This window comes from Sitophilus oryzae, unplaced genomic scaffold, assembly GCF_002938485.1.
Source record: "Sitophilus oryzae breed Bouriz unplaced genomic scaffold, Soryzae_2.0 scaffold_169_pilon_pilon, whole genome shotgun sequence".
Taxonomy (NCBI): domain Eukaryota; kingdom Metazoa; phylum Arthropoda; class Insecta; order Coleoptera; family Curculionidae; genus Sitophilus; species Sitophilus oryzae.
Genome location: NW_022146390.1, coordinates 49,843 through 76,604, shown reverse-complemented (window position 1 = coordinate 76,604; position 26,762 = coordinate 49,843). Strand labels below are relative to the sequence as shown.

Below are 26,762 nucleotides of genomic sequence, written 5' to 3'. Positions count from 1 at the left end.
ATGTTAAATATTGAAAACTGTTTAGAAATTAAGAGCTATATTAAAGACCAACAAGTTATATTTATTATTGAGATACCCCTCGTAAGTAAGACTCCATATGAACTGTATCAACTGTATTCTTTACCTGTATTAAGAGGATATAAATTTCAAATGATTGTACCTAATTTTAATTATTTATTGATTAATGACTATAATTTTGGTATTTTTAATGAAAAATGTAAAGAAATTGTAAGTAATCAATATTTATGTAAAAATATACATATTCAGAAATTTAATAATGACAATATTCCTTGTGAAGTTCAATTATTTAAATATAATAAAAATATTACTAATTGTAAAATAACATTTGTTGATATTGATTTTGACATACAAAATATAAATCATAATACATATATTTTAGTATCAAAACATGAAGTTATTGCTACTGAAACTTGTAAAGAACATATTAATCGAATTATTTTTAAAGGTACACATTTGATTGAATTAAATAAAGATTGTGAATTAAAAATTAAAGATATTGTTTTAAAATCGTACACAAATTCTGTGACGTCATTCCAAATGATACCTTTACCTAATATTGTCTTAAATGTTAACGAAAGTAAACATAAACCTATTTATGACAATGTAAAATTGTTCAATTTAAATAATATTCATTTAAATAAAATCGATGATTTGCAAAAACAAATCAATATTCAAAAAAAGAAAATAATGATTTATTTCTTAAACCAATACATTTAATACTATAAGTATTTGGACAATTTTACTATATATAATCCTTATTATTATATTTTTTATATATTTGTAAAAGGTATTTATGGCCAAAAAATAAGTAATTATTTTATTAAAAATAAGAAAAATCAAAATATTCATTTAAATAATGAAATTACTATAGAGGCCATAAAAACTTTAAAAGGTTTATATGTCCATCTTAGAGATTGGAGGAGTTACATCCTGTACATTAGGTTTAGTACACATAAAAATGTACTTGCTTTGTAATCAATGTAATCTTATAAATACGACTCAAACTGTACAATTCGTTTGAGTCCAATGTAGATCTTAGAGCTGTTAACTTCGGTTTTTATTAAATAAAACATTTTTTAAAAACAACTTGTCTCGAGTTTCTCATTTAACTTGCGTAAAATTCTATTACTTTTTTTACGTATATTTCTTGTATAATGGTGTAACCTAAAACTAGTTTTATAATATTTCAATTTGTTGATGAAGAAAAAATATTAGATATTTATATGTAGATATTTAAGGTAGATGCTACAGGGTGTTCAATATATATTTTTGAAATTCGACTACGTATTTAAAATAGAAAAATATCTGCAGATTCTTTCAATGACGCAGCCTATACTGAGTGGTTTTTCAAAAGCGGTTCACCTCTATAACTTTTTTATTTTTTTTTCGTGTAATTCGTATTCCGTTAGTTTCGGTCACTTCCTGTTTCACCGGAAATGTATACGAGTACAACATTTGATTTTTAAATGGTACCCTCGGTATTTTTTATACTTTATTTGAGAGAAAATGACATTCTGAATAGAATGACATATATCATATGTCAACTTTTGACATTTTCAATTAAAAAAAATAGCATTTTAAAATTCAATCTAGTGTCATGGCTGTGTTAAAACCATTAATTTTTTAATCAAGGAGCTTCGGAAAAATTGATTTGATCGTCTAATATTTTTTTGTGTCTTTTCCTTTTTTGGTACCTGGTAAATAGGTAATTTGGTATCACACACTTCGTATATCGAGTCAAACTGTCGTTACCTTTACGACCGGTTACATATTGTTTTTTATCATGGTACTCTAGATTGTAATTTAAAATACAATTTTTTAAGTAAATATGTCAAAAGTTGATATTAAATTATTCTATTCACAATGCCATATTCTGTCAAATAAAGTAAAAAAATACCGACGGTACCATTTAAAAACCAAGTTGTAGTCATTTCCGGTGAAACAAGATATAACCGAAACTAATTGAATACGTCAATCAAGCCACTTTTGAAAAACACCCGGTATATTATAATTTTTTCTAATAGATTTTACAAAATTCTTCAATTTCTATTAATAATGTCATATAACTATATAAACTACTTTAATGCTTAATAATAAATAATTTTTGTTTTGTCATGGCAAAACTTGTTATAGTGTAAATGAAGTAAAAGAAGGATAAAAACTGAAAAATTCAGAACAAATTGCAAGCTGTATAGAGTATAGATGTACTTAATATACTTTCTTAACAAATGTTGAAAGGTTTTGTAAAATCACTAGAAAAAATAATAATATATAGGATCAGCCAAAAAAAACTGTTTGAACACAGTGTAGCATCTAACTCCAAGTATTTTTATATATATCTTTTTCTTCACCTCTGTAAAACACTCCTACCAAATTTGTGTAGCCCAACTTCGGAAACAACTGACAATTATGTAACATAGGAATAATTTTTTTTTGCAAATACTAACGTTATTTATAAAAAAAAGTTATAGAATTTTAGGCAGAATCGAAAGTAAAATAAAAGTTATAAATAAGAGTTTTGCAATAAAAAACATGTTAACATTATATCCGCCACATTTTTTGAAGCACCCATTATACTCAAAAATAATATTTGAACTGTGTCTCTTAAGATTCTCTATACCCTTTTTTTTTGAATCCCAAAACAAACGAGATAATTGACTTTATTTATTTCCTGATATCTCATTTTATAATATTTCGGAAGAATCAATCAGGTATCTTATTTTTATAATTATTAGAAATAAATCGGATTTAAAGGATCAGGGGTGTGTATGTAAGTGTATACGTCATATATGTAAAAAAGTAAAGTACATATATATATGTCATATATGTGTACGTAAACAAATAGACGCCGTTTTTTTTCGCTCATACCGTATAAGAAAACAAATTTAATAAAACAAACGCATTTATTAATATATGCAAAAAATCGCATTATAATCTCTGAAGGTCCTACCATGGTCCCACCAATGGTTGGTTAAAGTGGCGAGTACGACCACTTAGCAGTCACACCTATAATAATTTAATAAAATATGAATATAATAAACAAACTTATTTCTTTTTAGATTTTTTAAAAGCGAGATTATATGTGTTAAGTGGTTTTAATTATTTTAGACTAAATTTTTTAGACATATGATTATTTTAGACCAAATTGTCTGCCCACTCAAACGTCTTTCAAAATTATAATGTAGGAAATTCTTAATATGTTTTAATTGGGAATACTTTTAGAAAGTTTCATTTTCACCAAACAAAACTACTTATGTATAATAAATTGCAGTATAATCAACTATAATGCATGATATATACTGGTGGCGTCAAAACTAGATGTTGGGTTTTTCTCGATTATTTCAAAGAGAACTCCACATTTTATGACATAAATGTAGTTTTTTCCAACTTTGTTTTGAAAAATAATTTTTAAATCCAAATAATCGATATTTAGTAATGTCCTCTTTTGGAATAGATAATTATTTTCAGCTGCAGCGATAAAATAAATAATATTTACTGATTAAGTAAAAAAAATAATTAGGAAATTATTTTAGACATCTAATTCTTAATTTTTGTCGCTGATAAATATGTAGATACATCACTTTTAACGACAAACCTACTAATAAAAATTGCGAAAAACAAATCATGTTTATTCTCAAAGAGACAATTATTGAGAATAATTCAATAACTATTAATTTGGGATATAGATCTTAACAAAACAAAAGTTGGATAAAAGATTTGTTGATTTATGATATAAAATACAGTGTTCCATTTGAAATAGCAAAGAAAAATATAATATCTAGTTTTGACTCATCCTGTATATAATACAAAAAAAAAATAATATAAAGAAAATTTTTATCATATAAATAATTTAGTAATTTAGCATATTTTTTATATAATTATATGAAGAGAACATTACCTTAAATTAGTTCCAGTAAAAACTTCCATATTACTTATTTTTAACTTAGAAAGGGCTTTAAATATATATTTTATTATATAAACAAAAAAGTTTAATCAAAAATGGTCAAAATGAACTCTCAACTGAATACGACATTATAGTATTTTCTGGAATGACAATTTTTGACAAATTCACCACAAAATGAATAAAAAAATATAGCCTTTCTTTGACAAACTATACAACTCTAAAGTAAATATGTATTTAAATCTATGAATCATCCTGTATATCTATAAAAATACCTCCCTGTCAAATTTACGCTACTTTTGCATGCAAGCATACCTATTTTACAAAAATATGATTTGCGTGAAAATATAAAATAGGAAATCTGATATGAAGCTTTATCTAAACACAGGGTTGACTGTAGATAAACAATATTTTACGTTATTAATTAAGAAAAATTATAAAATACACAATATATCTGACAGTTCCAAAAAAGCAAAGTAAGAAATGAAACATAATTTATAGCATAAAATCAGTATTTTTTAAATTTTTAAGTCAACTGGCCATTATCGTTTAATCTATCTATCAATCTATCAAATTTAATGTTTATTATTAAACTTATCTCAGACTCTCTATGAGGTAAAACTCTAAGCTATAAACTCTAAAAACCAAGAGTGATTTAAAACAAATTTATATGAATTTAGAAATAAATATGAACAGTATTTACTCACCTGTAATACAGATGCTTTTGTTTAATTAAATATGTTTCAAAAATATTATCCAGCAGGTACAAAATACACGTACACATCACGTAAACACAACACGTAAAACTCAAAATAATAGTTTGTAATCCAAATATTCAAAAATACTGTTTTGTTTCTTCGTGGGGGACGAAAAAATGATTTTTTAATTATTTAGATATGCATTAAGGTATATTTCAACTCAAAAAGCTTATAAATAATTATTTTTTTAAGACATAACCTAAACAAGAAACGAAATCAAGAAGTCGAGAAAGATAAACAAAACTGCCGAATTTAGAAACGAATATGACTTTTTTTTCTTTTTTCTTTGTCACAGTTGAAACAAACAAGGATAAAGCTATTTTCGTAAAACATGCGTGAAACGTGCTAATAAGTAGCCCAATAGATGTGACCTCGCGCCCTTCCATTTTTGAACGATGGGCGGGTTTAACGGATTCCCCTCAAAGAAAATCGTAGGGGAATACAAAAATGCAGAACGGACAAGGCGCCATCTAGAAGACAGGATTTTACTAAGCCCTCATTGTATATCTATTTATACATAATCAAGGTTTTTACTAAGACAATTATGCCTAGAAAATTTTACTAAAAAATTAAAATAGATCAACATAAATTTAATGAATTTAACTAAGGGACAATAGGCTCAATAATTACTGTTGATTAAATAAAATCCAAAAATATACAATCAATTTATTAAAGTAAATTTTGGGTTGCCTAATAGTTAATGTTAATAAAAATGTAAATAAATATTTGACGGTTCAATTCAAAAATTCCTAACCTACGTATTTAGTAAATAAACATAATTAACTACCGAAAGATTTATTTTATCTATTTCGGCTAAAATAAATATTAAATTGTATTAAATCGAACTAGTTATGTGCTGCAAATAAAATGTTATTAAGTGTGAAATATGTTTAGTTAAAAATAAGAATGGAATAATTACTTTTGTTGACATATAAGTATGATTTATTTATTCTTGGTTTACTGAATTGAACTGATCGATATTTCAGGCTAATAATAATATCAATTAGCGTTAAATTATTGAGAAAAATAAATAAAATAGTCTAGTGAAATTTTGGCACGTTACAACCCTCCCTCTCCTTGGAATAGGAGGGAAATTTAAGAAGAAAATTTTCCGACGATGATAAACAAGAACTACTAAATATATACTAAAAGAACACGAAGGAAATTATTGAAAGCAAATAGAAAAGTGAAATGAAGTTATAAATGAGAAAGAAATTGATAACTATAGGTAACTAAGAATGAAAAGAAATAAAAATTAAAAACAATATAATTATAAAGATATTGTTATAGATAGGTACTGCAACTAAAAAAAACTAATCTAATCTTAACTACTAGGGACTAATTCTAAACGGAACAGGAGGTAGGACAAGGATTTTGGTATTTGGTAGGATTACAGGTTAGGACATGATTCCCCTCAGGAAAACAGGATTGAGGGCAAATCACGGCTCGCGTGGGCAGGGTCGCATCCCTGAAGTAGGTCGGACCACCATACCTACTCGCTACCTCAAAGAAAAAATAAAATAGTTACTCATCAGGATCTGAAACTTCATTCGCAAGTGCTGGGTAGGTGTACTGTTTTAGATTTTGTACATGCCAGATTCCCTTTGAGCAACCTAGGTCGTCTTGGAGTTCGTACGACCAAGAACCGCATTTCCGTTTGATGATGAACGGTCTTGTATACGGTGGCGCTAATTTTGCGGTATAATAGCAAGCAGCATCAGAGAGAACTTTATTTCTGCGCCAAACTTTGTCACCTGTAACGGCGACGTAAATTATATCTTTGAGCATTGTTCGTTCTGGAGGATTCAATTCTTTGTTGGACTTGTTTGTAAAGTTTTACAAACCCTTTCTGGCGGACTTTCACATAAGATTCCATATCGACACTTTTGCTATCCAGTCGATTAAAATTGCCAAACAATTTATGTTCTCGCCCAAATAACACAAAATATGGACTGAACTTGGTAGTTTCGCTCGGCGAAGTTCGGATGGCACAACCAATCTCGTGTAGATGTTCATCCCACGTCCTATGATTTTCTTGTTTGACATAAGTCCGAAACATTGTCTTTACAACTCGGTTCTGACGTTCAGACAGGATTAGCGCTGGGGTTATAACTTGCGGTGTAAAATATCCGAGATTGATACTTCTTACACAAATCCTGGAAGTCTTTGGATTTCATTTGAACTCCATTATCACATGTTAGGAACATAGGTGTGCCGAAAAGTAGGAAAAATTTCTCAACATGCTCGACCAAGTTCTTTGAAAATGGAAATTTTACAGGATTTTCTTGAACATTTTGTAACATATTCTTATACCATTTATCGGTCGTGTGAGTAAATTTGGGTAAATCTGGAATCTGGACAGAATCAATAGGGACTACAGGTGATCTCGAAAGAAAATCAGGGATAATATGGAATTTTCCCTTCCGATGTATAAGTTCAAAATCGAACTGCTGAAGGCGCAACTGCCATCGAGCTAATCGGCCTTGAGGGTCCTTTAAATTATGTAACCACAATAAGGAAGCATGGTCTGTGATGACCGTAAAATGCACACAGTCTAAATAGTGTCGCAACTTTTCCACGGACCAAATAACAGCTAAACATTCCTTTTCTGTCACGGACAATTTCATTTCCTGCTTGGTGAGCGAACGGGAAAGATAACAGATGACTTTTTCACCCTCCTCAAATTCCTGGGTAAGAACAGCTCCTAGTCCATATGATGACGCATCAGTCTGTAAACAGAAGGGCTTTCCAAAATCGGGTCCTGTTAAAATAGGGGCAGTAACTAAACATTCTTTGAGTAGTGTGAATGATTTCTGACAATCATCAGTCCAATTCCATTTAACATTCTTTTTCGTGAGATTGAGAATAGGTGCGAGAAGCGAGGAAAAATTTGGAACGAAACGCCTATACCACGATGCTGTACCTACGAATCGACGAACTTCATTAATATTCTTGGGTGGAGGAATATTGACAATGGCCTCTACTTTTTCTGGATCTGGACGAAGTCCTTGGGCATCTACTAGATAACCTAGATAACGCAATTCTGGTTTACAGAAATTACACTTATCTAAAGACACGATAAGACCAGCTTTAGCAAGGCGGTCAAATACGATTTCCAAGAGTTTCAGATGTTCTGAAAAAGAAGACGATAAAATAACAATGTCATCAAGGTAGACCATAACATTAGGCTCGAGTTCCGGACCAAAAATTGTATCAACAATACGCTGCCAAGTAGCAGGCGCATTTGATAAACCAAACGGCATCCTACGAAATTGAAACAAACCTCTCCCAGGCACTGTAAATGCTGTATATTCACGGGAACTCTCAATCAACGGTACTTGCCAAAAAGCGGACTTTATATCTACCGAACTAATAAATTGGGCATTCCGTAACCTATCTAAAATTGTGGAAATATAAGGAATGGGCCAGGCATCTTTTTTCGTGTGTTCATTCAACTTGCGAAAATCGATACAAAATCTGAAAGATCCATCTTTCTTCCGTGCAAGGCATACTGGACTAGACCAAGGACTATTCGATCTCTCTATCACTCCAAGTTTGAGCATTTCTTCGACCTCGTCGTCAATAAATTTCTGTTTGTATGGAGACACTGGATAATATCGCTGTTTTATTGGCCTGGTTCCTGGTTCAAGAACTATCTCATGTTCAGCAACTCTACAGCAACCAAGTGTAGATCCCATCTGAGATAATTTTTCTGCTACCAACTTATCCAACGTTGTTTTCTCCACAGGCGTTAAAAGGTCTTTACTCTGCACTCCACAAATCTGAGCAAGTTCAGTGTTCTCAGAAAAGTGCCAAACGTCTTGCTTGAGATCAGGTACAATTTCCATCCACTTCCAAAAGTCTATGCCAAAAATAATTTTGTGAGATATCAAAATATCAATAATTTTAGTTTTATTCATTAAAGTTATTGGTGTTTGAATATAACCTATACTAGTACATACTTCACCATTCGCAACTGTACATGAACTTTCTTGCTTAACTAATGTCAGTCCTAGGCTGAAAAGAATTTCGTAACCAGGCAAGCCAACTAATGTACGACTCGCGCCAGAATCAAGTAAACCTTAAAGTGAATAACCTAAAATGCTAATTTGAAGATAAGGACGTTGATCGCCTTGTGCATGCGAAACAATATAATCAATAAGGATTTTATTTTAAAGGTCTTGGGTGTTATTTGCATGGGCCGTTAATAGGGTGGATTGAGAGGAAATAGCACGACCTAACGACTTCCCCGAGGGCCGTTTTCCGAACTGGAACACTTTGGACAGGTTCTAGTTATCACATCTGGTGTACCACAACGATAGCAATGCATTTTTCTGGGATTAGGACAATTACGATTTATGTGGCCTGGCTTCTGGCAATTCCAACAAGTAATCTGTTTAGACGAATTATTCTGTGAGCTCCGAGATATTGCACTAACTTGGTTTTCTTCAGCAATAAAATTATAAGATGTAGAAGGCTGTGAATTCTCCACTCCTACAAAAGCAAAGTCCGGTTCGACAAATTGTTGCTTCTTCCTAGACGGAGGTACGTAGCTTTCGGCACGATACTTCTTCACCTCTAGCTTAAGACATTCTCTCTCAAGTTCTTCAATTGTATTTACAACAGGAAGTTGCGTGGTATAAAATGGGGATAAATTCCAACAAAATGTCCAGTTGAGTTTCTGGAGATAAACCATCATAACGTCTAAACAACGCCTGCATACATGAAAGATAGTCAATTATAGTCTCGGAGGTATCCTGTGTCCTTTCTAAACTTTCTTTAAAGAATCTAGCACGATAGTCGGGTGACTCGAAGTGACTACGCAACAAATTACTTAAACCCTGCCAATCTTAAAATCTATGATTATTTGCCCTAAACCAATTTAAGGCTTTTCCTGGGAATAAATCAATGGCCGAATCAAATAATTGTTTTTCATTTATACCACGTGCCAAGCGCAACTCATTCACTCTTTCTAAAAAGTTGTGGACGGATAGCGTTTTAATGTCGCCCGAAAATTTTAAATTCCATTTCTCAATGTTTGGAGATTTTGAAGGGGAGACGCTATGCACAACAGGAACAGATTGACTAGTAGAATTATATACATGTGAGGAATGTAATGGCACATCATCATCAGGGTCTCGAAAGTGATTGCTCAACTGAGGTTCTTGTCGAGACGTAGATTCTAAGGTATCGAGTGCTGCTAAAACATCAATCAAAAGTTCGGTTTTCTCAGATTGCTGGTTGTCGTTTAAAATTGTGTCAGGTATTCTATTTACACGGTTAAGCAGGTGGACTAGTCTAGACTGAATGGACAGAAATTTGTTTTGAACGTTCTCTTCCGATGATACTGCACTAATGGACTCATTAACCTCGTCTAATAGCGTACGAATAAGTAGCTTTTCCTCATCAAACTTTAGGTTATACGGAGATTTTCCATTTTTAATAAAGGTCGCAAGGTAGTTCTCAATTTATCGACAGTACTTTGATCATCAACAGACACAGCACGAACCCTAAGCTCATGAAGTAACATTTCCTGTTTGAGATAACATATATTCATTTTAAAATCCATAATGCCGAGAAATTTAAATAAAGTACAAATTTAAATATTAAATGTAAAACCAAAAAAAAATAATGATGTTAATTATCAAGTAAAAATACGAAATATTTTTTATATCAGTAATTATATAAATTTCAGTCCGAAAAGCAAACCAAGTGTTTAAGGATCAACAAAAATAAAACAAAGAAAAAGTAAGTAAATATCAAATTAAAAATATCGATATCGAAATCAGAAGTCAGTAATGCAATCCGCCAGGTAAAAAAAACAAAGTAAATAGAAAATCGAAAAAGATAAATAGAAAAGGCAAATCAAATAGATACCGAAACGTACATCAATCAAAAATACGAATATGATAGGTAAATCAAAAGCGAATCAAAGATAAATCAAGGTAAATCAACAAAACGTAATCAGGAGTCAAGATAATATAAATAGAAAAAAAATGAATAAATATTAAACAGCAATTAAAATCGTTTTTGAATATTTGTCGAAAAACAAACAGTGACACGGGTTGTTCAGTTTCATTCTTATACAAATTGTACATCTTAGTTATGTCTAGTTCTGGGGAAAGGTACTTGACATTCGGATTTTTCTTCAAAGAATAATGGGACTGATAGGCCGGCAACTTGTTAATAAAACTTTCACGGCAGCGACTTTTTCCACAGAAGTTTTATTAACTGATGATGATTTTCCACCTCTATCAGGCTGTGTAGTTCAGCCATTGGGGATTTTTGCTTGGAAAAAGTCCGGAACTTTTGAAACTTTGCAGGTTTATAGGTTTTGGGGTCCCTAACTAAAATCCATAAAATGCACATTTCCAGACTTGCCGCCGGCGCCGCCATCTTGCCAAGATGGCGCCCAAAATCGGTATTTTGTAAATATCTCGAAAACTATGCGTTTTTCGCAAAAATTAAAGAGAAGAAAATTTCCTATAAAAAAGGTTCTATGAAAATTTTCGCTGAAGTCAACCGTTTAGGCACAAACTCCCTGGAAATTTTACAATTTTGCGTATGATATATAGTCGATTTTCCGAAATCAAATGTCGATTAGGGTTCACTAAAACTAGTTTTAGTTTAGTTTCTTCAATTTTGTTATGAAACAGTGGCGTATCATTAATTCGATCATTAATTTATGATTAATTAATTTTAATTATTGAAAATGTGTACTTGTTTCCACACCACCCAAGAGGTAAAGTACATGGCGCGTTTTTTTAACGTAGTCTCTCCAAAGGCCTACTCCACTAGGTAAATTAAAAATTCGCAGATTTTGCAACATGCGCAACCATCATAGGCGTATTGAAAATACCAGACACAAGTCGGCGGTTGTCGACAATCACCTGTTTTTTTTTACATTTTATATTAACTTGTGGAGTCATTTGGAACAGCTCAATAGAAATATAAAAGAACTAAACCTTTAAGCTGTACGCACAATGGCGCGATCACGGCCGCGATCACGATCACGATCAGGGACTTAAGTGTACAAACACTGTATCGCTGCCCTGATCGTGATCGTGATCGCGGCCGTGAACGTCCCAGTGTGCGTGTAGCTTTAAGCAATTTGACATTCGTGACGTCAGCACTCCGGCAGTATAACGTAAACGCAGTATAACGTAAACGTATCATTGGTCGCAAATATATTCCAGATACGTATAGTGAACAAGTTTAACGTTCGCAACGTTAAATAATTTTGATACTTGATTCTTATCGTGATGGCTTTTTGTAAAAGTGAAGAATTTAGTGAGGAAAATATTAATGATGGAGATGAACGTGTGCGGATTCGTGAATGGTCACGATCACGGTCACGATACTATGACGGGCTCCTACCCACGTAAGAGCCCAAATATGCAAAAAGGGGGTCAGTTTAGCTTAAGTTTAGATTAGGTCTATATTTTTATTAATGCAAAACCAACTAAAACCTAATTTTAATCTAACCTAAACTCACTTCTTCTTTTGCATATTTTGGGCTTACTTTACCTGGGTATTTCTAGGTTTAAACAATATTCGAACTTAGGTGTAAATTTAAATTTATGGATGGCCCATAAATTTAAATTCGCCGTACAACAAAATTACTTTTCACTAATTTTCACAATAAAAATTAAAAGTTATAAATCATAATATGTTTTTATAGAAATGAGGGAATAAAGGTGAACGGGGTGTCGGTAGACCAAGAAGATACTTGGAATGTAAATGTTAATTTATACTCGAATGGAGTTGCCTCACAGTATAGGCATATTTTGAACCCCTACCGTGCATAGTTACTGTAGATAAAAATAAATTAAAATGTAGTTGGCTCCAACGATAGTTTAGTTTGCAGCTTCTTTTCATCATACCTAATAAAAAACCGTCACAACCACTACTCATAGTATGTACCTATGTATTTTTAAACATCATTATGAAATTAAAAATACATAGGTGCCCATAATATGAGTAGCGATTTTTTTTTCGTTTCATCATAACGGATTTTGTTGTGCTGCAAATAAGCAGCAACATATATTATCGACTGCAGCAACTATACCTAGTTTACTAGTTACTAAAATTTGCTACCAATATATTTTGATAGTTGAGTTTTTGAAATTATTTGTTAGCTTCTTAAACAAAACAGACCCATAATAATTCAAATCTTTATCATTCAAGACTTCCAAGAATTATGAGGTAATTTCACGTCAAAATTGTTTAAAATTATTGCATGCCTTAAGTATTTGTAAAGTTAACAAAAATATTTCTTTGCATACCTTGCAATTAATATATTTGATCCCATTTATCAGTTCTGCATCATATCCGAAATTTAGATTGTGTATGACACAACGAAGAGTCAAAGTGCAACGTGAACGACCAGAAAAATATCAAGTAAAAAAATTGTTAAGTTTTAATTACTAGTTACACAGTCCTTCCCTTGAGATAAATGATTGAAACTCATACAAGTTTACTATAATTTAAACTTAAGATAGTCCCTAATTATATTAAAATAGATCCACTTATGAAGTTAATAAATATTAACTATTTCTACTTATTTTTAATCATTTAATAATTCTGATAAAAACACGCTTGATTTTTTTATTTTAAAAATCATTCGGGCTATAATCATTAATTTGACTATATTAACAATACTTAAATTAAAACTTATTTGAAGGAATGCTACTAAATTACAATAATTGTAAAACACGTATGTCGTATAACTCGGAATAATATAATTATTTAAAACTGCTCATCGCGTTATCGATGTCGGCGTCTTATCACTTTTATTTAGTCTTGTCACTATTATTTTATTAGCCGTTTAGGTATAGTTTGATTTCAGATAATGCAGATTTTAATATGCCATTTGTGGTTTTTTTATTGAATTTTTTTGCATATTTGGTATATTCTATGAAGTGATTTTAAGTGCTCCTGACAATTTTTCAATTATTAAAGTGCCTATTTAGATACATTTAAAATGAATTAATTAGTGTATAGTATTTGTATTATGAGTTTGTTTATTTTTTATGAAATGTTATTTTTTCCCTTTAAAATAAACATAGCGTACTAGATCACTAGCTAGCCATTTTTAAATACAGGGTGTTAATTAAGTATCTGGCCAAACTTCAGGAGGTGATTCTTTAAGTGTTTTAAGATAAAAAGTTCATATAAACATGTATCCGGAAATGTATAATTTTAAAGGTACAGGGTGTCAAGTTGTTTTCTAATAGACCTTTTTTATTAATATCTCAAAGATCCATTGGCCGATTTTGTTGAAATTTCGCCATGTTGTAAACTTTGATAAGTTAGCTCTAATTAAATGATAATTATTATTTACAACAATATTCAAAGGATAAAAACTTAATATAATATAACCCAATAAATATTATATAACCATGCAAGCTTTTTCTTTGTCCTAAGTTGTTAATTAAAAAAATAATAATCATAAAAAATATAGGTCCTAATAGCCTAAATTTTAGCAAAATGTATCAGCAGATCCGATGAGACCCGAGTTATTGATTGATTTATTATTTATTGTTTTGGAACTTAATGATTTAATTAATTATTCCCTTTAATGCATTTACATATCCTACGCGCCAAGAAAAAATATTGCATTAGTCTAAATTTATTATTTATGTGATTCCTCTTTCACGTATAATTTGCCCCTTGCTTCTCATACGGAAAGAGTTAGATTAAAATAGCCAAACTGTACCTAACAACCCATATGCCTTGACGCATATTTTTTTTATAATAATATGGGCTTTCTTTATCCGCCGGCCCAGACAAACATCCATATCCATAAAATAGTTAGCCCATACTGATAAATTAATAAGACCTCATTTCGGCCCTCAAACGTCCTTGTTCTATTCGATGATCAACGCCGGCTAAACTATCGACTTACGTGTTGACAAGTTGATTAGGCAGACGTTGTCACAGGATTTCCCATTGCAGTATGCACAAATTATTGAACATTTTAATCCTGCTTTTCTGCATCCGCAGGCTTTACCACAGTTGTTGGTTTTGCATTTACAGGATAAAAATACCGATAGGGATTTTGGACCTGGATCTTTCAACGTTGTGACTGTAATGCCTGTTTTTGTTTTCTTCCAACCCCATTCTTCGGCATCTTTGGTACAACCAGACCAATGCTGAACCTGGTGGTAAGTTCGCAATGAATGCTGTCGTGCTGCTGCTCTAGTCGGTGGTAAAGATGCTAAATTAAATTTACTTTTGGTTACGGATTTGACGAAACACTGGTATCGATATTTATCCAGATTTAGGTTCTCGTTTTCTTTGCATCCATAGAGAGCAATAAGAAATTTCTCACCTGCAATAGCAACTTCGTCAGCAGTGGCATGCTTGTTCTGAAATACTTACTTACTGAAATAGGAGCTTGTAAGTCTCTACGTTTTTCAAGTGTTGTCAAAGTGTTTAGCTTCCCTTGGTTCAATAAGGCCGACGTCGTATCACACCCACTTATTGCGTGGAGGAAGAAGATGTTGTCCTTCACTGCTTCGATGCTTTTTAAACTCTGCGACGTGTATCTGCTGTCGACCGGTTTTCCTCTTTCAAGCTTCAGGAGGTATACATTATGGTGAGCCTTGCACAGTGCTAATTAACCCCTCTACTTAGGCACTCCGGTCTATCATTGGTAGCTCCACATAGGCTAAAAATGTGTGTCTTGTTCATCATAAGATGAAAATATTACAACAATTCATTTGAATACACCGTTTTGTTATGAGACACAAATATATACGCATAGTATATAGATATAAAGCAGTTCAAAGAAGTTACCGAAATATGTTGTCATAAATTGAGCTCTTATGCCGAAACAATTAACTTAAGCGAAAATTTCCTTATAATCTTTGTTGTAGGAAATTGTATCCTCTTTAATTTGCTCTCTACATATTTCTTCTCTCTAAAAACGCATAGTTTTCGAGATATTTGCAAAATACCGATTTTAGGCGCCATCTTGGCAAGATCGTGCCGCGAGCGCCACGTCTCGAAATGTGCATTTTGTGAATTTTAGTGCTGGATACCCAAATCGTCAATCCTACAAAGTTTCAAAACTTCCGGACTTTTTTCCAAGCAGGCTCCTTTTTTGATCCCCAATGACTGAACTAGTGGCGTTCCAGTTATTGGGGTTCCAGGAATTTAAAACCGTAGTTATACGGCCATCAGATACGCCCAATGATTATTTGAAAAAAGTTTTGCAAACTTTCCTATCTTCACCTCTTTAATTTGGCAAAACATAGCACCTGCTGTGCTTCTTTGGTTTTCTATTTTCCGTGGAATAGAAACGTTCTTTATTTAGAAGTTTGACATGTCCGAAAATATAAGAACTTTGCAAAGTATGAGATCCCAAACTATAAAAGTTTTTGAATAGAATTTAGACGTCATTCTTATGTAAATTTTTCGTGACACTTCTTTGAACAAGCGCATTCTCTGGCTTCAAATATCTTAGAGGGGACCAATCTACCCTTGGTGTTAACATATATTACCTTATAGTGAGTTTATTTGACTCTTATGCACCAGTCAGGACAGCTCGCATAACGAAAAAAAAGGCACCTTGGATCACACAAAATATAAGATATTTGATGGAGACTCGAAACAGAGCATTAAGCAAATATAAAAAGAGAAAGACACTTCAGAATTGGGAGTATTATAGGCAGCTTCGAAATTTTACAAGTGCTACTATTCAAAGAGAAAAAAAAGCTTTTCTTGAGTATAATTTACGTAACCGCAGTGCAAAAGATAATTGGAAGCTTCTGAGAAACTTGGGTGTTTATTCCAATGATTCCAAACACATTCCTGATTCTGTGGATAGAGCTGAGGATATTGGCGAATTCTTTATCAGTTCCGTTAGGCCTACCACTCCCGATCCTCATAATTTGAATTTCTACTTACATAACAGGAAGAAAACAAATGCGTCATTTGAGTTCAGGATCGCTACGGTTGACGAGGTACGCTCAGCTTTTTTATCGATCGAATCCGAAGCAGTGGGTACCGATGGTATTGGATTGACCATGCTCCTTTATTGTTATCCAGTTATTCTTCCGTACATTGCGCATATTATCAATTCATGCATTGAAACTTCCACATTCCCTTTGGGTTGGAAGTATTCATTTCTACTTCCTGTGCCTAAAGTATCCAGTATCACCAGTATGAGTGATCTAAGACCAATAAGTATCCTTCCAACCCTCTCTAAGATATTTGAGAGGGTTCTTGAATCCCAGCTGAGAGAATACATAAATAAACATAGTCTCTTGCCTCCGATTCAGTCGGGATTTCGGAAAAACCACAGTTGTACAACAGCATTACTCAAGGTAACGGATGATATTCTGGAGGCTGCTGATCGGGGTGACCTCACTGGTTTGGTTCTCTTGGATTACTCGAGGGCTTTTGATAAGTTGAATCATCAACTCTTATTAGCAATATTAAAGTTTCTTGGGCTTGAGTGTCGCGCATTGAAACTTGTCGAGAGTTATCTCTCAGATAGGACACAATCTGTAAGATTAAATGGCACGCTGTCTAGTGTTCGACATATTAATTGTGGTGTCCCACAAGGATCAATTCTGGGTCCATTATTCTTTATCCTCTACACATCACAGCTCGATTCGGGTTTGAGAGATTCAACGTCGCTTCGCTTATATGCAGACGACACGCAAGTGTATATGTCTTTCCAACCAGGAAAAATATTGGAAGCCAATGCCATCCTCTCTAGTGAACTTAGTATACTTCTAAAGACATCATCTAATCATTGTTTAGACATTAATCCCAATAAATGTTACGGTCTTTTATTTGGTAGAATACAGGCTAGAGACCAATATGAAAAATTGTTTTCTGTGTCTTTGGACGGAAAGAGGTTGAATAGCTGTAAATCTGCAAGGAACCTTGGTGTGATTATGGATACTCACTTAAGGTTTACTGAACATATTAACAAATGTATAAAAAAGGCCTTCATAAATTTAAAACTGATCTACAATCAACGTTACATCTTAAATCCTAATCTCAAAAAGAAATTATGTGACACCTTAGTTCTTTCACAATTTACCTATTGTGACTCACTATATGGACCGTGTATTTTAGATCATGATGCTAAACGCATTCAACGACTACAGAACTGTTGTATCCGTTTGATAGGCAGTATAAAAAAATATGATACAGGTATCACAAATAAAATGGCGGAAATTGGTTGGCTCAACATGGCTGGGAGAAGAAAATTTCATTCATACTTACTAATTTATAAGATAATCAATAATAAAAGTCCATGTTATTTGTTTGATAAAATTAAATTTAGGTATGATGAACATTCACTGGACTTGCGTCACAAGTTTAATATCGCTCCCCCTATACATCGCACAACTCTGTATGAGAGATATTCAGTTATCAGGCATGTATTCTTTATAATAGAATTTCTGTAAATCTTAAAATTAACTCTTATTTGAAATTTAAAAGTTCTATACGACAGTTAATATTTAATTCTTCAATTTAAATGTTCAGATCTTATAATCTCCCGTCATGCCGCCATTTTAGTTTGTTTTGATTTATTTATTTATCTACTTAATGTACTTACTTGTTAATTACTTTCTGTATAATTATCTATAATACGGGATTAATTATTGGTTGCCTTTTTTTTACTCATAGAATTATTCTCTTTGTGTATCTACCATATATAAATACTTATCAATTATTTCATGTTTCATGTATAAATATTTAATTAATTGATTTTCGGTATATTCTTTCCAAACCAAACCAAACTATGTTATTCTACCCTTTAGTTTTCTATTATAATTATTATTGATTTATTATAATATTTTTATATAATATATATTAATTATGTCTACTAATTAGGGTTAAGTTAGGAAGCTAAGCTTCAACTTCGCCTTTTGTGATTTTTTTAAATTTCGCAATAAAGTCTTTATTATTATTATCATTATTATTATATTCTTCACCAGCAGTACGCTTCCTTTTCCGAATATGTCTCTTCCACTATCCTTCATTTTTCTTGGGGATTTTTCTCGAAATGGGGATGTCTCCATTGTCTACGATAAAACAATAAAACGTCTATAAAATCATAATAAAGAGCTAAAAAGACAAACTCACCAGAGAGATTGCTAGCTTCACTAGCTCCTTCATAAGAAGGTACGAATTCAGAACCTGAATCCTGAAAAGGCTCTTTAATATCTGCAACAAAAAAAAAATAAGTGCAAAAGTGGCCCAAACCCAGAATATGGGAAAACGGTATTCAAGGTAACCTCAAAATACAGTTTTTTATAAGCTGAAAAAAATACTACTCTTCAACAAAAAAATATGACACTAACACTACCAGACATTATTCTTTCCTTTTTTAAACAATTTATTTCAACTTTCACTATCAAAAAAATAACAATCGCACGCTGTCAAATTTGCATCGACACTGAATGCAAAAGTGGCCCACAAGTGGCATGGGCCAGTCTTGCTTTAGCGGCTGCGTGAGCAAAAGTGAATTCAGGCGACATCTTGTGGTGAATGGTCGAAATAGGCTTGAGCCGATATTGCATTATATAAATGTAATTTATTTGTAGGCCATTTTTGCCCTTAGCTTAATTTTTTTAAAAATTGTGGCTTGGGCCACTTTTGCTCTAAACGCCTCATATCGACTGGAAATTAAAAATGTGTTCTCTCACCAAGTACTGATTGACAGAAGGATCTTATAAGCTTCTCAAGACTTCAAAATTCCACCTAAGTTTTTAGAGGGAAGGAAAGCAAATTCTCTGGAGCTATTAGTTTGTCCAGGGCAAGCTTTATCAGGTATCTTAAGATTTCTGGCATAGTGGGCAGTATCTGATCATTCGTGGTTTGAATCTTAGCAAAACTGTTCAAAACAGTATTCTGATATTCTGCGGATACAGGTAAAATAATTTTAGAAATTAGTGCATAGAATATTAATAAAATTTAATTACTAAACCAAAACTCACAAGAAACATACCTATATTCAATCCTGTGTGATCTGGAAAAAATATTCCCGGCGGAGTTCATTTTTAACACTGCACTCTGCATGCTTGCCAATAATTATTTCGTTGTCAAAAGCATTTCTCATATTTGTGAGGACAGTCATTGTGGATGTCGAAGTTGCAGGAGGCGTCGCGCACGTGACGCCTCCTGTATTATTGATAATTGCGTTGTCGCCTATGTCTAGTAACGGGGGCTGTAATAACGGAGCTGCAATCAAAACATTATCCCTCACCGGTCGGTTTGTCAAATGGATCTGTGAATTATTATGAGTAAGTATGAGTAATGAACGAATGGATATTTTTATTCAATAGTTAGGTACTCACATATCCTGTTACTAGCGCTGCTTAATGCAAGTCGCTTGTTAGGTGACTTGTTGGAATCATCTGAGTAAACTCTAAGGAGTCATCTTAAGGAGTCGATTTTCTGACGATGCTGACATGACTTGCAGCAGAGGAATTGTTAATTTCAGTGTTTTCCGATATCAGCCTTTCTAACTAATTTTCAGCAGACACGTAGATCTCTAAGAATGATAACTTGTTGTAAAGACCGGTTTATCGTAATCAAAATAGATATTAAACAACACTTTAATTGTTCCTTAAATTGCGTTTAGAATCGTATTTTAAGTAGATCGACTTCGAACTTACCAGTTTTAAAATGAACTTTTTCCAGTGAATAGTGGGACCATTGTTTTTTGGGAGGATTGCTTTGATGAATGCAGGCTTGTAATGGTATTTTAGTGGTAGTAGGCCAATAGTAACGTCGTTCGTTCTTGATAATCCAAATAAGTGCAAATTACCACTGCAAATTATTTGATATTTGCTTTTGTGGTGTTTCTTGATTTAAATTCCACGACGGCGTAGTACATTTTTTCTTAGCGAACAACGAATGACCAACAATATAAACGGAATAATTGTATATAACTTATTATTTTTAGTTTTCTTTTTAAACAACTAAAATATTTCGTGGTTTAATGCAAAAAAAGCAAAGTCATCCGTTTTAAAAAAGGAGACGAGGATTCAGTGTCGGACTATCGCCCCATATCGATAGTTCCCGTTTTTGGCAAAATATTTGAAAAAATTATTAGAGTTAGATTAATGGATTTTTTCGAGAGAAACGATTTGCACGACTTTTCACAGTTCGGCTTCCGGGAGGGGCGATCTGCGATTGATTTATACAACCGTCTTCCAATGGAATTAAAAAATCTATGTTTTAATAAATTTAAATATAAGCTTAAGTCATTTTTAGGGAAATCTGGAATTTATAGTGTGGATGAGTTTATAGAGCAGGTAGATGGTGTAGCATTTTTAATTTCCAAATGCTACTTTGTTTTATTATAGACGGTATTTTATTATTGTATCGATATTCTTTTTACATTTTGTAGAATACACGAAAACTCTGGGGTTTAAAATAAAATACTGTTTGCTTGCTGGCTATCGTGTATTGACTGAACTCGCCTTTCCGCATTACGTAAAGATAAACATTGTTGTTTACAGTTATTCAGAGTACATTTTTTATATAATAATAATCTCTAAACTATTGAACACTACATCCACCTTCTTTTTTAAACAAATTGAAATACATTAACAAAATTAGCAACAAGAGATAACTTCTGCAACCTATAACTAAAACGATATAACTTATTACCTAGATATATTAATTTAACTAATTCTAATTTACAATAAACAACGAACTAGTATAACTTAATGCTAATAATAATCTCTTAGGGACTACACTATTTTGTAACAATAAAATTAAGTTAAATCACAAAATACCCACTATCCAAACAATACATTTAACTTCATTCAATAGTTCCCTAGTCATGCTCATGACTACTATCATTTTGTTCTGGTTTATTAGTGACTTTCCATTCTCCTTCAATTTTCTTTTAAATGTATTATATTTCTTTCGATAATCTTGACCTGTTTCATCATTCCTAATTTGAATATCATCTCCATTTTTATTTATTACTGTATGTGGACTTGGATTGAAGTTTGGACAAGTTTTATTACTTTTAATTAAATTTTTCACATAAACTTTGTCACCTGGCTCCAAATTAGTTTCTACTGCCTTTCGTTTTCTGTCCCCGTATTCTTTTCCTTGTTCTTTTAATATTTTGTCTCTGTCTCTAACTTCACTGTCTAAATTATTGTTTTCTAGATCGCTGATGCTAGGAATCTTGTCTCTAAAAAATCTTCGAAAAAACAATTCGGATGGAGATTTACCGGTAATACTGTGCGGTGTACTATTGTACATCATCATGTAATCGAGAAGATCCCTTTTCCAGTTTTGTTTTAAAGCACAGCTAATTTTAATTCTCTTTAGTATGTCACGATTTTGTCGTTCAACTTCGCCATTTTGTTGAGGCCAATAAGGTATAGTGTGAAATAATTCGATACCGGTTTCTTTACAATAGTTTTTAAATTCAATGCTTGTAAACTGCCTGCCATTATCAGCATTAATGCAAGATGGATACCCTAGCCTAGAGAAAATTTCTTGTAATGTACTAATCGTGCTTTGTGCTGAAATATCTTTTAATACTTTAATCTCCTTGTAACGGCTAAAATAATCGACTATGACGAATATAAACTCGTTACTTGGAAGTGGGCCTAAGAAATCAATGGCAACAACTACCCATGGCTGTGAAGGCAGTTCCCGTCGTTTCATTGGATTTGGTCTATTCGGCGCTGAAACCAACGTACATCCTTTGCAAGCCTTTACAAGTTTTTCCGCGTCGGCGTCGATTTTAGGCCACCACACTTTCGTTCGTAAACGTTTCTTCATAGCTACGATGCCAGGGTGACCTTCGTGAGCTGCTTCCATAACTTTTGGCCTAAGTTGTGATGGTATAACTATTTTGTCACCTCTTAATAGAATTCCTTCATGAAAACACAGTTCTGAACTAAATATTTTATATTGATTAATTGATTGGTCCCAAACATCTTGAAATATTGCTTCTTTTACTTTGGTGATTTCTTGGTCTTTTTCTGAAGCTCTCTTGATATCAGATAATGAAACAGCAACAGGTCTTGAATAGCTTAGTATTTGGCAAATAGAATTTTCATCAAATGATTTATTTATATTTTCTATTCTTGGCAGTCTGGATAAAACATCCGCTATATTAAATTTTCCAGGGCGGTATACTACTTTATAATTGTAACATTGTAGTCGAAGGACCCATCTCTCTATGCGCGCACACGGTTTGGCTGTTGGTTTAAATATGGCTTCTAGTGGTTTGTGATCTGTAACCAATTCAAATGTTTCTTTTCCATATAGGTACATATGGAAATGTTCCACTGACCATACCAGCGCAAGAGCTTCTTTTTCCGTCTGACAATATCTCTTCTCACAAGCTGTCAGGCTTTTATTTCCAAATGATATAATTCGAGGACCAGATTCGTCAAATTGGATAAGTACACAGCCAAGACCAACTGGACTGGCGTCAGCTATGACTTGGGTTCTGTCACCTGGATGATAATAGCCCAATGTTTTGATGCTGGATAGGGTCTCTTTTAGTTTTTTGAACGAATGTTGCTGTTCAGCCTTCCAGTAGGACTCTATGTTGGAATTTTTTCCTAATTTTAACCTAAGTATCTTCCTTAACGGGTCTGTCAGCGTTGCTAGATTAGGGATCCATTTTCCCACGTAATTTACCAACCCCACAAAACTTTGTATCTCCATAATAGTTTTGGGTGCTCGAAATGTGTTTATGGCTCCTATGTAGCTCTCTAGTGGTTTGGTACCTACTGCTGAGAGCTGATGACCTAAAAATTCAACGCTTCTCAATCTAAACATGCATTTATCTTTATTTAGTAGGATGTTATTTTGTTCTAAGGTTGTTAAAACATTATTTAATCTCATATTATGTTCTTCTAGAGTTGCTCCAAAAATTAAAATATCGCCGATGAAATTGACAACACCGTCACATTTGGCAAGTACACGTTCCAATAATTTCTGAAAAATTTCTTGGGCGCAAGATATGCCAAACATCAGTCTTTTATATCGTAGTAATCCTTTGCTGCTAATAAATGTAGTAATATGACGGGAGGCTGGTGAAATTTCGATTTGATGGAATGCGTTTTTTATATCTAATTTTGAAAATATCTTTGCACCTCTAAATTTTGGTAATAACTGGTCCATCGTTGGAAGTGGATGATTTTCACGCATAATAGCTGAATTTGCTCTTCGCATGTCAAGGCAGATTCTAACCTCCCCGTTGTCCTTTAATACTGGAACGATTGGAGATACCCATTTAGATGATCCTGCCACTTCCTCAATGATGTCTAAATCAATAAGTTCCTTAAGTTTCCTGTTGATTTTTTCTTCCAGTGGAATTGGTACTCGTCTATATGGCTGACTTACCGGCTGTATTGTTTCGTCAATTGGAATATCTACAACTGTGTCCTTAAATTTCGGAAATGGGCTTGTTGTGGCATTGACATTATGTAAACCAATTTTTAGAACACCTAGCTCTATTGCCGTTCTTTTACCAAGTAGATTTTTATTTCCATTTTTTATTACATAAAATACGGCTTTAATAGGCTGATTTCCAACATCAATAAATGCTTCAAAAGATCCCACGACAGTCAAGGGTGCCTTACTGGCATAGGCTAAAAATATTTTGTCTGGATTTTTTACCTGGTTATGGACTTGAACTCTCTCACGTTTTAAATATTGCCAGGCATCTAGGCTCAGTAAATTACATTTACTGCCTGAGTCAATGAGCATATCAATGTTCACTCCACCAATTTTGCATGATAGTGTGTCGTCTTGATCGATATGGAACACATAGTCGCCTTCATCTTCGGAGTTTTCTTCAATGGCATGTGCGTTCGACATTTTCGCTTTTTTAAATTTGGATTGCCGCTTTTGGGGAATGACGTTTAACCTTTTATTTTTTCTTTTTCCAGGAGCTGTTCTGCATTGGCTCATAAAATGTCCTTTAAATCCACATTTTCCGCATTCTTGATTTACAGCTGGGCAATTTAAACTTGTAGAAGAATGTTTTGTGCTACCGCATCGCCTACAAAATTCCTCTTCACGACGACTTCCAGATGGCTTATGTTGCAATAAATTAATGTCCTGGGTTAGCGTATCTGGATTTCCTGAGAATTCCCCGAGCTGTCGTGTTACGGATTCTAAGGAATTAGCTTCATTTATAATCATCTCTAAAGTCATGCTATCTCCAACTGCTAATATTTTCTTTCTCAGTTCTAAGTTGCATCCTTTTTCCACAATTTGATCGATAAGGTTTTCCTCCAAATTCTGGAATTGACACTTTTCTGCTTGGTGTCTTAAGCGTATGAGGAATCTCTCGAATTTCTCTCCTTGATCTTGCTTCAATAATCTAAAAATGTGTCTTTCAAACACCTTGCTTTGTTTAGGAGCGAAATATTCATCCAACTTTTGAACAGCGACTTCATAAATATCTACATCAACGGAAGTTTCAACATGTGCCCCAGGAATATTATAGTATATTTCTTGAATGCCTATTCCCCCCATATGTAATAATACAGCTCGTTTTTTTGCGGGACTGTCGATACTTGCTGCCTCTAGGTATATATTCAAAGCCCTTTTCCATTTTCTCCATCTTAAAGCAACAGAAGAAATTTCTCCTTCACAATCAAAATTCTCCAGGGTTGAAAGACTTGATAAATTCATCGTCGATTTTAATTTTCTGGAATAAAAATATATATAGGATTGAGTCGTATATACACATCTTAGGTATAAATAAACATTAACGCTTTAATAATTAAGGACAATGATCTAAATCTAATGTTCAGATAAACAATTTGCAATTATTATTCTTTATTTCAAATATGGCTTAAAAAAGCTTAACAAAATTAATAATTACTGATTTTTTTTTATTTTTTTTTTGTTATAACTTTGTTACCTAGTTATGATACATTTACAGTATACATATTATTTAATTAATTTACATTTTAACACCAAATATTAACTATTATCGATATATATATATATATATATATATATATATATATTTGTCATTTAATTTCGACTTAATCTCTTAATGGCATATAAATGAAACTCGAATTTGCACCTCTGTCCCTTTAATTTGGACCTACGTCCTCTGATTTGGACCTACGTCCTCTGATTTGGACCTAAGTCCTCTGATTTGGACCTACGTCCCTCTAATTTGGACCTATGTCCTCTGATTTGGACCTACGTCCCTCTGATTTGGACCTACGTCCCTCTGTTTTGGACCTACGTCCCTCTGTTTTGGACCTACGTCCTCTAACTTGGACCTACGTCCTCTAACTTGGACCTACGTCCTCTGATTTGGACCTACGTCCTCTGATATGGACCTACGTCCTCTGTTTGGACCTACGTCCTCTGATTTGGACCTACGTCCCTCTGATTTGGACCTACGTCTCTGTTTGGACCTACGTCCCTCTGTTTGGACCTACGTCCCTCTAATTTGGACCTACGTCCCTCTAATATGGACCTACGTCCCTCTAATTTGGACCTTAGTCTCTTTTATTTGTATTATATTAAGCTTAAATGTACACATGTACTTAGTATTATAAATTAACACCAAAAGAATTTTTTTTGTTAACATTTTAGCTGCCTATTTCCATTTCTTTATAAAATAAAATTTTCATTGTCTTGTTATTAATGTACTCTGATACTTGAAGGAACCAGGAAAATGATTCTAATATACAATACGATGTAAAATAAACCCAGAACGTTTGACACGGCCGATTCCTTACCAAAGAAATGTCAGTCACTAGTGTTTACGTGGCAGTTAAAGTGTTAATTTATTTTTCGAAATCGGTCAATATATAGTAAATATTTGGTGTAATTTTCCAATTAAAACTTTAGGTACTTACTCGATTGTATTTTAACCGAATCACAATATCTGTTTGGTTTAGTCCTCGTCGCCACTGTAGAATACACGAAAACTCTGGGGTTTAAAATAAAATACTGTTTGCTTGCTGGCTATCGTGTATTGACTGAACTCGCCTTTCCGCATTACGTAAAGATAAACATTGTTGTTTACAGTTATTCAGAGTACATTTTTTATATAATAATAATCTCTAAACTATTGAACACTACACATT

At 33.0% G+C, this 26,762-nt stretch overlaps 1 protein-coding gene across 1 annotated transcript; it reads right to left on the bottom strand.

The window, feature by feature from the left end:
• Window positions 1-9,530: 9,530 nt before the first annotated feature.
• LOC115881134 (uncharacterized protein K02A2.6-like) lies at window positions 9,531-26,729 on the bottom strand. Its single transcript, XM_030898518.1, has 4 exons — window positions 26,532-26,729; window positions 21,474-25,357; window positions 18,793-18,873; window positions 9,531-10,054 (listed from the first exon to the last, which is right to left on the bottom strand). Exons 2-4 carry the CDS (start codon window positions 25,339-25,341, stop codon window positions 9,531-9,533), a joined length of 4,473 nt encoding a protein of 1,490 aa, XP_030754378.1. The 5' UTR covers window positions 25,342-25,357; window positions 26,532-26,729.
• Between the last annotated feature and the right edge of the window lie 33 nt (window positions 26,730-26,762).

What these genes read in the sequence shown, in the direction of transcription:
- LOC115881134 (XM_030898518.1), bottom strand. Translation starts at nt 25,341, where the DNA reads ATGAATTTATCAAGTCTTTCAACCCTGGAGAATTTTGATTGTGAAGGA. An exon ending in ACTATTGAATGAAGTTAAAT is followed by an intron (nt 18,874 to 21,473) that starts GTATTGTTTGGA and finishes TTTTTGTTGCAG; the next exon opens with ATATTAAAGAGCCTTTTCAG. An exon ending in TGAAGCTAGCAATCTCTCTG is followed by an intron (nt 10,055 to 18,792) that starts GTGAGTTTGTCT and finishes GTACGCTATTAG; the next exon opens with ACGAGGTTAATGAGTCCATT.